This window comes from Oryx dammah, unplaced genomic scaffold (genome assembly GCF_014754425.2).
Source record: "Oryx dammah isolate SB20612 unplaced genomic scaffold, SCBI_Odam_1.1 HiC_scaffold_9, whole genome shotgun sequence".
Lineage (NCBI taxonomy): Eukaryota > Metazoa > Chordata > Mammalia > Artiodactyla > Bovidae > Oryx > Oryx dammah.
Genome location: NW_024070193.1, coordinates 27,824,638 through 27,837,138, shown reverse-complemented (window position 1 = coordinate 27,837,138; position 12,501 = coordinate 27,824,638). Strand labels below are relative to the sequence as shown.

Genomic DNA, 12,501 nt, shown 5'->3' with positions numbered 1-12,501 from the left:
GATGTTGGTTGTGATAGTGTGTTGGTTCTCTTCTTGCAGGTGGGGGACCTTAGGCTGGCACTGCAACGTGCAGAGCAAACAGCTGCCAGAAAAGAGGATTATTTACGCCATGAGATCAGTGAACTCCAGCAGGTACTTGTCAGAGTTTCCCTAAAATACAAATCTTGAGATGTGTTTTTCTAAGTGTTTTTCTAAAAATAATAAATGACTTAACTGGGTAATGTTCTTTGAGTTGAGGAGATTTCTGCCATACTCTTCATTTTCTGTATTTTTATGTGGTTTATGTGAATAAAATCAGAGTGGGCACTTCAAAAATTTAGAAGAAAAAAACTAATTTTGTTTTCTAGAAAGTAATTTTATCATGATAGATATGAAGTATATTGTTTTTTTTTCATTTGTAATGGCTGATTGATTAATTATTATCAGTTTTTGATTACTCTGGGGCAGAAAGCAATGCCTAATTTTTATGCTACTACTCTGTTGATTTCAGTCAGTGAAGTTGTGCAGGAGAAGGGGGAGAAAATTCCACTCATATTGATCTTCCTGTTTTTATAAATACTTAGAAATATTTAGAGAGAAGGCAACTACTAAGAAGTTTGGATGATACTCTTTATTACCTTAAGGTAATCAAAGGCTGTCATTACATAGAAATGCTTTGAAAAGAAGTACATACTTAGTTACTCCATTATGCAACTTAACTATAACTTAAGGATTGAATAGTTAGAAAGTAATAGAAAACAAATAATTTTTTCCCAAAATCTCTCATAAAGTTTGTTTGCTAGCATTTTTAGTGTTTTTACTGCTGTCAGTAATAATGACTTAAGAATGTCATAATTCAGAGACTCCAGGAAGCAGAGAATCGAAACCAAGAACTGAGTCAAAGTGTTTCATCAACAACAAGACCATTGCTTCGACAGATAGAAAATTTGCAAGCAACTCTAGGGTCCCAGACGTCATCATGGGAGAAGTTAGAGAAGAATCTTTCTGATAGACTTGGTAACTGCTTTAGTTCTTAAGCTCAATGCAGTTCTTAAGCCCTTCATCCTGTTTTAGAATTAGGGTAATGGCATGAAATTGAAATTCACTGAATCTGATGGTTTTATTTTGTGTTCACTTGTAGATTTTGACCTTTTCTCTCTCACATTTATTTTCTAATATCTTAATTGACTCTTCAAACCATGCCTTACATAATGTGTCAGGTACTATCTAAAATACTTTCTTGTCATTCTTTTGCTCATTTTTACAAACTTTTGCACTCTATTGTTTCCTTGTCCATTGCTAAATCTGACCTTGTTTTAGCTTGTCGGCGGTAGTGTAGGAGGTAGAGATCAGATATGATTCTAGTCAGTGGTGGGATTCCAAGAGCAGAGATAGGTCTAAGTTAAATCAAGTTCAGATTGTGGTAGACAGATGTTATGAAGTCTTAAGATTCCATATTTTGCTTCTTTACAAATATACCCTGTGCTGTTAATGAAAAGAAAATTTTTTTTCCAAGATACTTACTCAAGCACAAACATGTAGAATATGTATATATTAGATATCCCAGAAGCTAGCAAATGGTGAAAAATTCCTGTTTCTTTTCTATGCCTAAAATTAAGTGTAATTTGAGAGACATCATGGTGTAGTGATAAAAGCCGACGTGAATGGGTGTCAAAACATTTGGAGTCATAGGTTTTATGGTTTGTTTTCAATCATCCAGCCAAACACTCTGGAGCAAGTCATTTACCTTCTTTGGACTACGCCCTATAAAATCATGAGGGGTGAGCTAGATTAGTGGGTTTGAAACAGTGTTCAGTAGATCTCTTGTATGTCTTAGTGCTGGCTGTCATGGTGAGAGGGAAGCTCGATAAGTAACGTGCTGGGCTTCCTCCAGGCCTCTTTAATGAAAGTAGTGCCTCCTTTGACTACCTTTTTTTTTTTTTCCTTGTAGTTTCATGTAAGATTTTGTCTGAAATAGATTCATCTGCTTAAAAAGAAAAATCCCTGAACAGATGAACCTTCATCTACTGTTTAATTTCTAGATATAAATTTTAGGTCTGTCATTTATGTTGGACAGCTTTTTGAGACTGATTTGATATGAAGTATGAGATCTCTGAAAATGACACCTTCTAAAACAAATACTTATTTAGCAATAAAATTGAAGCTAGAAGCTGTTATTTCTGTGGCTTTTACCTGAGAGTGCGTATGGTATTGTGCTACAGTGCAGGCAAAGCCACAGGACAAACATACTTTATAATGCTATAAATAAGAGCACAGATACAGTATAGAAAAGAATATATAATGTAAAACAGAGATACGACTGGGTCAACTTTAGTGGGGAAAAATATGAAAATTTTTGCCTTGGTTAAATCTCAAAATTTTATCCACTAGTCTTTTTTTTTTTTAAGTTGAAATTTTCAATTGAGATAACTAGATTCATACATAGTTATAATATATGCAGAAGTGATATGAAATGGTCCCTTGCACACTTTCCCCAATACTCAAGTGTTAATGTTTTGCAAAATTGTAGTAGAATATCACAACCAAGGTTTTGACATTGAAACAACCTTCTGATTTTATTCTGATTTGCCCAGAATACTGGTACTCTCTTGTCTATATATGTGTGTTTATGTCTATGTGTGTATTAAGTTTTATACAAGTTGACAACATGTGGGTTCATGTATCTGTCACTACAGTCAAGATATTGAATAGTTCAAACACCACAAAGACCCCTCATTTTGCCCATTAAAACTGTGCTACCACCCTCTTGGCCTTCCCTCCCAGTCCCAAATCTCTGGCAATCACTAATCCTCTATTTCTAAACTTTTGGAATTTCAAAATGTTATATAAATAGAATTGTATAATATGTGACATTTTGGGAATGGGCTTTTTTTGCTCAGTATAATTCCCTGAAGATTCATGCAAGTTCTTGTGTATATTAGAGATTTAGTCTTTACTGCTGAGTATTTTTTCTGTGTTTATATATAGCACATCTTGTTTGACCATCTACCTAACAAAGGCTGTCTGGGCTGTATCTAGAGTTTGTGCAGATCAAGCTGTAATGAACATTTGTGTACAGGTTTTAGTGTGAACTTAAGTTTTCATTTCTCTGGATATATGCCCATGTGTGCAATTTCTGGGTTGTATGTCTAGTTGTGTACTTAGTTTTTTGAGCAAATGCCAAAATGTTTTCCAAAGTGGCTGTGTCTCTGAGAGTAATCTAGTTTCTTTACATCCTTGCCAGCATTTTCTTTTGGTGTTTGCCCCTATTTTTTCTTTTAGTCATTCAGACAGGGGTGTAATGATGCCTTATTATGATTTTAATTTGCATTTTCCTCATGAAAGATGGTGAATGACATTTTATATGCTTATTTTCCATTAGTACATCCTCTTCAGTAAACTGTGTCTGTTGACCATTTTCTAATTGGACCATTTATACTTTAACTAGTGAGTTTTGAGGCTTCTTTATGTAATCTAGATACTAGTCTTAGATAATATGGTTTGTATTTATTTCCTCCAAGTATGTAGCTTGTCTTTTCATTTTTTTCACATTGAGCCAAAGTTTAAAATTTTGAGGAAGTCTGATTTATAAGTTTTTCTCTTTATGGCTCATGGTTTTGTGTTAAACCAAAGTACTCTTTGCCTATCCTTGGATCCTGTAGATTTCTTTGATTTTTTTCCTAAAAATTTTATGATTTAAAAAAAAACTGAAATATAGTTGACTTACAGTATTATATTAGTTTCAGGTATACAATAGTAATTTGACATTTTTATAGATCAGACTTCATATTAAGTTTGATGAAATATTGGCTATATTCCCTGTGCTGTACATTACATCCTTGCAGCTTACCTATTTTATACTTGGTAGTTGGTACCTCTTAATCCCCTTCACCTGTTTTGCCCCTCCCCTCAATATATTTTATTTTACTTTTAAGTATGTAATCCATTTGAGTTAATTTTCATATATGTTGTGAAGATTAGTTTGAGGTTATTTTTTTTTGCCTTTGACTATCCAGTTGATCCAGCACTGTTGATTCACTACTCTGCTGATACATGACTCCACTTTAAAATTAAAATATATTGGTGAAAAAAATGGTAACGCACCTATAAATTAAGATTTGTAAAATTTGTCTCTGTAGGCAAGTCTGCCTTACTCATTGAATATTTAAACAGTTTTAAGTGTGGCTATTTGCATCATTAGAAGTTTGAAGTCAGAATCTGTTTGGTATTATTATCTTGGCCTCTTGAATATATGAATATATGATTGAAATTTCTTACTTATCCTACCATCAGGTGAATCCCAGACCTTGTTGGCAGCTGCAGTTGAGAGAGAACGTGCGGCCACAGAAGAACTTCTTGCTAACAAAATTCAAATGTCTTCCATGGAGTCACAAAATTCTCTCTTAAGACAAGAAAATAGTAGATTTCAGGCTCAGCTAGAATCAGAGAAAAATAGGCTAAGAAAACTAGAGGATGAAAATAATAGGTGAGCATGTTTCTTGAGTGTTACTCTTGATAGCTTCTTGACATTTTAAAGCACTTAAAAAATATGCTGTTGGTTTTTAACTTCATGGCACTGAGAACTGGAAATACATACTTTTAGTGTTTAATGTCAGAGTCATTACTAATTAGGATGTGGAACCAAGTTAGGTTTAGGATTCACTGAACCTTGTATAGTCTCTTGAACATGTGCGGCATGTTTTGAATGTATTTGCATTTTCTAGGGAAAGGATTCATTGCTTTAATCAGATTTTTTTGAAGGAGTCTGTGACCACAAAGTAGTTGAAGACCACACACTGGAGTTATTTGTGTATGACAAGGGTTTAAGCATTGTTCCTCTTTCTAAATAAACGTCTGGGCTCTTTGGAAATCACAAGCTGTAACGTCCATCTGTGTGAAGTTAATTAAGGCTGTGAGGACAGGTTTTATCCTGAGAGTTCTTTGGAAGTTTTACTTTTTAAAAAAGTAGTCAGGGGAAAATGATTTATAAACTAAAGAATATGAACTTTTGCAGACATTTTCGTAGAACTCCATAATGCTTTTGTAGAATCTGAACATATTAATATGGAATGGTGGTATTCGAAATTCTATTTAGGAAGTCTCTTTTAAAATGAAGTCTTAACCCAAAGAACCAAAAAATACACAGACATGGTAGTTTAGCTTCTGAATATAACCCAGGTAATCTGGAAAATACAGTTGGAAAATCAAGTTGATAATAAAAATGACTACTAAGTATGTAACTAGAGGTAATATAGTAGTATGTTTTTAATAGTCTGTACTATCATCTTTTTTTGTTTAATTCCCTTTGGCTTAATAGGTACCAGGTTGAATTAGAAAACCTAAAAGATGAATATGTAAGAACACTTGAAGAGACAAGGAAAGAAAAGGTATTGCTGTTAGTGTTCACTTACCTCTTAGAGCTTCCATTAGAGAATGGTTGGGAATGGTAGCAAGTTAATGAGATGACAACATGAAATGGGTGATGTTTCTGCTTTTGGTACTTGGGTCTTTAGTGGTAGAACAAATAAGACTGTGTACCTTATATTCCTAATTTGGAGATTGACTTATGATGACTTAGATTCACAGAAATAACCTGACTGTCTCTCTCCATTAGACACTGTTGAATAGTCAGTTAGAAATGGAGAAAATGAAAGTTGAACAAGAGAGGAAGAAAGCAATTTTCACTCAAGAAGCAGTAAAAGAAAAGGTATTAAATTTTGTTATTTTCTTTTTTGATGTAACCAGTTAGTAGCTCTTGGGATTAGTCATTGTTTTGTAATTCAAGCTAAACTTTATACATACCATTTCTTAACATTTAAAGTCAGTATAGTGATGAATTCTAGTAGTATAATCAGTGTTCTCCTCAGAGTAGATCCAAAGTGACTTGAGTTTATACAAAGAGATCTGTAATTTCTAGGAGATGAATTATGGAATGTCTTGTCCCTTTTTAAATGAATTTTGTGGTCTCTCACTGATACTGATGCACCTCATTTGGCCCATAGGCACCTGGGTGTGAAACTGGTTTGTTCACTTTGTTTCTGGTTAATGAAGGTAATTTTTCTAACGTGAGTTTCCTGTATTTAAAGGAGTATACTCAGTAATTAGCGTAATATGTTAAAACCACCTATATCTACATTGAGACTACCTTCTAAATTTATTTGGTCTAAAATACAGTAAAAATAAAATGGATAAGCCAGAAACGTTAGTTTGTATATCTTGGTAATCTTATTCTAGAGAAATATGTTTAATTGGTGATATGTTATATAATATGAAACAGTTCATATAATTGCTCTGTTAAAAACACTCACATTTCATTAAACATAAACCAAATTATATTGTAGAATATAAATGAGTCCTGTGATGATTTGATCAAGTTTGTCTATACTTTTAAATTACTAAATAATTGTGCTTTTGATAAGACTTCAGAAATCATATCTGTAACCATTTTATGAGGAAATTAGAATGAATCTTTGTTGTCATTGATCCTAGGAAAGTTTCTTGCTTTTTTATTTAACATTTTACCCTTTAATCTGAATTTAATTTTTTTTTCTTTATACCCTAAGGAGCGGAAACCGTTTTCTGTTTCTAGCACTCCTACAATATCACGTTCAAGTTCGATAAGTGGAGTTGAAATGGCAGGCCTACAGACATCTTTTCTGTCTCAGGTGATGTTTTATTTTTTGTATGCATTCTTAAGTTGAATAATAATAAAGAGAGTGTGCAGGGTAGTAGTTTGGCTCTCACCATGACCTTGGCGTTCTATGAACAATTTATCTGCATTTTTGTAAGGGAGTGCTAATTGCACTGGGGAAATAGAGAAAATTTTCTGCCTTTAAGAAAATCATAGACAATTTAAAGCAAGAACTGACCAAACCATTTTGTTTGAACCTTGTGCATAGTCTATAGTAGCTAAATAACTGTATGTACTTTCTTTAATTAACATAGGATGAGCCTCATGATCACTCATTTGGACCAATGTCTATGTCAGCAAATGGAAGCAATCTTTATGATGCTGTAAGGATGGGAGCGGGATCAAGCATTATTGAAAATCTACAGTCTCAGCTGAAGCTAAGGGAAGGAGAAATTTCTCATTTACAGGTATTGTAAAAATGAAATGTGCTATACAAGTAAATGAAATTTTGAGGCCCAGTAAGTTGCATCCTTCATTTCCACCTGCTTTTTGAGCAAATTGAGAAATAAAGTGATAGTGGCCTATAAAGCCCCAAATAAATCATGTATATTAACAATAAAGGCTGGTTGGAGAAATTAGCCAAGGATGAAAGTCAAATGGGTCTGCTGAGTGCCAGAATTTGGGAGACTGTCACAGAAAATGATAGGCTAGAGTAGGCCTCCCCACATGTGATAGGTAGCCTGCCTCAGTAAGACTTAGAGGCATCTAGAAGCAGAGAGCTCCTTGCAGGCAGCTTTTTCCAGACATGACAAAAGGTAAGTTGCTGAGCTGAGCATAGCCATTTAATTCTTCCCAGATTCACCTCGTAGATAAGTTACTGCAGCACCCCCTATGAGGAAAGAACAAAGGTGATGAGAGAGATTAGAACTGTAACCTGCTATACAAAAAGGGAAAGAGTGTGAGTGGGACGTCCTCTTATCTCATCTTGCTTTTCATAAACTTAATGTGATGAGAAATGTTAAAATGTTTTATTTACCTGTTTTCATTGTTAAACTTGATACACTCAAAAGGAGAACTTTTCTGTTCTTATTTTACGATTTTAGTTAGCTGAAAATATAACTCATTAAAGAAGATGTCCTTGAATTGGAAGAAAATAGATCAGCATGATCTTAATACCTTTTATGTTTATGTAGCCCTGTGTAACGCTTGAGGGTGCAAACAAACTTCTTTGGTAGTTTATAAGTTCTTACCAATATGACCTACACAGTTGGCACTACGTTAAAGTTAGTTTTTGCTTCCCTGGTAGCTCAGTCGGTAAAGAATCTGCCTGCACTACAGGAGATCCGGGTTTGATCTCTGGGTCAGGAAGATCCCCTGGAGAAGGAAATGGCAACCCACTCCAGTAGTCTTGCCTGGAGAACCTTATGGACAGAGAAGCCTGGCAGGCTACGGTCCATGGGGTCGCAAGAGTTGGACGCAATCTAGGGACTAAACCATAGAATAACTGAAATATATTGCTATTTCCTTAGATTAGAGAAAAATTAGAGTTGCATGTTACAAACAGATTATAAAATTTTCTTTAGTTCTTTCTCTCTCATAGTAAATCTAAATCCTGTGGATGATATACCTCTGAGGAAAGTTGAAACCCTTTTTGTGCCACTATTTCCTTTTATTTAAGAAAGAGCTTGTTCTTGGTTATATATTCACATATCTATTTCTTAAAAATTAGCACATTACATATGTTTATATTAGTGGGATTATTAAACAAGATATATTCGATTTAAATCACTCTCTGGTAATATGCCTCAGCTAGAAATTGGCAATCTAGAAAAAACACGCTCCATAATGGCTGAAGAGCTAGTTAAATTAACAAATCAAAATGACGAACTTGAAGAGAAAGTGAAGGAGATACCCAAACTTCGAATGCAGCTAAGGGTAAGTATCCTTCACTCTTATTTTTAGTTTACATGCACAGTGGTTTTTCACAATCATGTTTAGTCCCAGCATAGGAAAATAACTAGATTTCATTTGGCCAAGGCTTTAATAATCCTGAACTTTTGCATGATCTGAGTAATATTTTATTGATTAATGTTAAATGTATCCTCACAGTTAGCATATTTGGATTGCCAATTGCTATTAACCTATATATGAGAATATATTTTCTTTGGGGGTAAATGCCATATAAAACTACAGGGCATCATACATTTAAATTGCATCAAATGTGCTGAAATTAATGGGAGAAAAGACAGATTAAGCTACATATGGGGAGAATTGTAGATTTAGTGAAGAGATATGTTAAGATTAATAGCCATCTAGTCTAGTATTTTTTTTTTAGTCTTTTATTCTAACAGACTAAAGTGCAAGTTTAATTTTTATGAGAGATGACTATATACTTTTATTTAGATTATAATGTCTTTACTGGTGGCTTATTTATGATAATATAAATATAATATTAAAGATTTTCTGTGCCATTATTTAAAAGTTATAAACAAATATATTTTATAGGATTTGGATCAAAGATACAACACTATTCTGCAGATGTATGGAGAAAAAGCAGAAGAGGCAGAAGAACTTCGATTAGATCTTGAAGATGTAAAAAATATGTATAAGACTCAAATAGATGAACTTTTAAGACAAAGACTCAGTTAACTTCTGCAAATTACATTCCTATCAAACTGAATGTAAACATTTAATATCTACGTGCAGATATCCAATAAATTCTTTTATAGAATTAGAAGGTGGAATTTACTGTAGTGTTAAAAAATTGAAAAAATTCTTTTATAGTATATAGTAATATTTCCAGTTAAATTATTTTGTGCAATATTTGAACTTTATTTTTAAAACTATTCTTTAAAAGATTTATTTTTTAAAAGGTCTTTTTTTTTTTGCCTTGAATAGCACAGAGATTTATTACTTGATCCTCATATCAGTATGGTTAGAGAAGGAGAATGGTTCATATGTTGTACTGTAGATATATAACTAATTGTATCTATAATTTGTATGTTTTTGTATATATTGAGAACATTTAAAGAGTTATAGTAATGTTGACACTTTGAAATCTTTCACATTTAAATCTTCAATATATCTTAATTGCGATTCATGAAAATGGACATTGTTTTCAAGTAAAAATATTACTAAATCTGCAGTTATTAAAATTTTGAACTAATTTTTTTCTTTAAAAAAAGTCTGAAGTTTAAAAGGTAAATAATTAAAACTTACAAATTTTTGTGATCTCAAGTTTTAATTCAGTCAGATTTCACAATTAAGTCTGTACAAACTTTGGTATCTATTTGGAGAAAGCTGTAGCTATTCAGAGTTATCTAGACATAATTGAATAGTGGAAAAATCTACTTAAAAAGATTTTGTGATAACTTCATTAACATTTTAGTGGTTTTTGAAGAGGTGTTGTTTTAGTACCCTATAAAATGAATCAAAAGAAATAAAATTACTACTGTAATTTTCTTTTTAATTGTTCACATTTTGTAAAGTCTTATTTTTGGCACATTAAAAGTAAATGTTGACATTCATAATAATATTCGTAACAAAATAGAGAAATTATAGGAGTTAAGTTCGAGATTTTGCAGTTTTCTGTAGTTTATCATTTAATTTTTTTCTTGGACCTTTAAAATCAAAAACAGTGTAGAATAGCTGAAAAAATAGCTATTCCTTCTCAGCTGTGTTTTAGATTTGTGAAATATTTTGATAGATTTTATTACTTAAAGTCATTTAGATGCCTTTACTTGAAAATAAGAACTCTCACTTATTTTTTAGTTACATTTTAAACACTAGAACTTTAGAGTATAGCTACAAGTAAGCCATGCTGGAGATTGTGGAATGCTTTTCAGGGCAATTCAAGTGACCTCATTTTTGTTCTTTTTGAATTCGAGACAGTATTTCTGTCATTGGATCTCTGATTTGTAGCATTAATAAATATTCTTTCAGTGTGAGCCAAATTCATAAAATTCATTTTCTATATTTTAGTGGTAAAAAGCAGTAAAAGAGCTTTTCTTTTTCAAAAATTATTATTAATATTCAGGGGTTGACAGAATGACAAAATTGATAGCAATAGGAAATTTACAGAATTAGAAAATACAGGAAACACAAGTTGCAAAATTCTATCAAGTTTTTGAAACCAGAAGTTTAGGAATTATGAAATTGTTCTTTTATGGTATCCATTAATGAAGAGGGGGAAAAAAATCCTTCAGTGGAGAAAAGATTGAGATAAAATTCCTTTACTTTATAATTTTATAATATTAAACATTCTCTTTTCTTAATCCTTATTAACATTAATAAAATCAATTCAACTTAAAATTTTATGGTGTTTTTAGTTTAATTTAAAAATAACAGCAGCTATTTAAGTCATTGACTGTATATTACCATATAATGTTCTTTATCCACAAATTAATAGCTGATATTCATAAATGAGTTTGTTTTATTATATGTTTAGATTTTCCAATACATCTATAAATTGAGAATGTATACCAATTGCTTTCTTGAAAAACTCCACTAAGTGGCAGAATACCTATTGGATATTGGTTGCTGTATTTTGCTGTTTGTCATTAAAAATTATCTATCCATATTCTAGAAGATATTTGTATTTTAATAGATAAGAAAATAGTTTGCAGTCAGATGTTTCCATTCTTGAAAGAAAATAGATAATATAAATCAATAATGATAAGAATATTTAAAAAAAGAGTAAAAGGTATGAACATTGTCATTTCCATATAGACAAGTAAGCACAGATTATGGGCATCCTTCTAACTCTTGGGAAGCTAAATTGAGAGTACCATTTCTTTCTTTCTCTTTACCTCTTTCTAGAGAACTTCAAATTGTATAGAGTGTAGCATGTGGGGATGCATCAAATCTTTGATTTTTAAGATATTCTAAATATGGGAAATTTCTGACCTAGGGAAACATATAGTTTAAGTAAGTGAGAAAAGTTCAGGAAAAGTTTTCTCTTATAATCCTTCATTTGGCACTTATTAATTGAAAGTTTTATTTACATAATTTTAATTAAAAGTATGTGATTTATAATATATAGAAAATAGACAAAAGAAAAATAGAAAGTGACTATACTTTATCTTGTTTTACTACTCTTTGTCTAGTATGTGTACATGTATGTTCTAACGTGTCATAATTTTTCATTTTCATTTGAGTCTAATTTCCCTAATTTTGTTCAGTTTTAAAATATAACAACTTTAACTTCATATTTTGTAAAGGGCTAAAAGTATGATTTAAAACTACTTGGTATTATATTTTAATTGATACTATATTTTAATTCTAAATGAAAGATAATGTAAATAATAAGCATGATTCTGATTTGAATAAAGATTTTAAAGTAGTAATAATGTATTTCATTTTTAACATGATGTAGAGTGGTATCAATGAGTAAAGACAGTTCTGTTTTATGAAGATAGATGACTTGTATAACTTTGAAGTTCTTATTTTAAGAAAATGAGGGTAAGTCCAGATTTTTTATGAGTTATTTTACTCAGAGTTTTATAAGAATTCAGCATAGTTTTCCTAATGAAGATATGTTTTTAGAAAATATAATTGTAAGAATTTACCTTCTTGTATAATTACTGTAAGGATGATTTGTGTCTTTTTAAGGTCTTAAAGTGTATCAAGATATTCTTCTAAAAGTCTTAAAATATTTCTGTATTCAAATAACAGATATAACCAGTATCAGTTCAGTCACTCTGTCGTGTCTGACTCTTTGAGACCCCCTGAACGCCAGGCCTCCCTGTCCACCATCAACTCCTGGAGTTTACCCAAACTCATGTCCATTGAGTTCATGATGCCATCCAACCATCTCATCCTCTGTCATCCCCTTCTCCTGCCCTCAATTTTTCCCAGCATTAGGGTCTTTTCAAATGAGTAAGCTCTTCACA

General features: G+C 31.9%; 1 protein-coding gene across 1 annotated transcript in view; it reads left to right on the top strand.

Moving 5' to 3' along the window:
* Positions 1-11,955, top strand: part of TMF1 (TATA element modulatory factor 1) — a 35,366-nt gene extending 23,411 nt beyond the window's left edge. Inside the window, exons 9-17 of the mRNA XM_040247223.1 lie at positions 40-132; positions 840-996; positions 4,273-4,465; positions 5,297-5,366; positions 5,594-5,686; positions 6,543-6,644; positions 6,925-7,077; positions 8,420-8,545; positions 9,116-11,955. Of these exons, the coding sequence (XP_040103157.1) occupies positions 40-132; positions 840-996; positions 4,273-4,465; positions 5,297-5,366; positions 5,594-5,686; positions 6,543-6,644; positions 6,925-7,077; positions 8,420-8,545; positions 9,116-9,259 (1,131 nt within the window). The 3' untranslated portion in view covers positions 9,260-11,955. The remainder of the gene's footprint in view (positions 1-39; positions 133-839; positions 997-4,272; positions 4,466-5,296; positions 5,367-5,593; positions 5,687-6,542; positions 6,645-6,924; positions 7,078-8,419; positions 8,546-9,115) is intronic.
* The last annotated feature ends 546 nt before the right edge of the window (positions 11,956-12,501 follow it).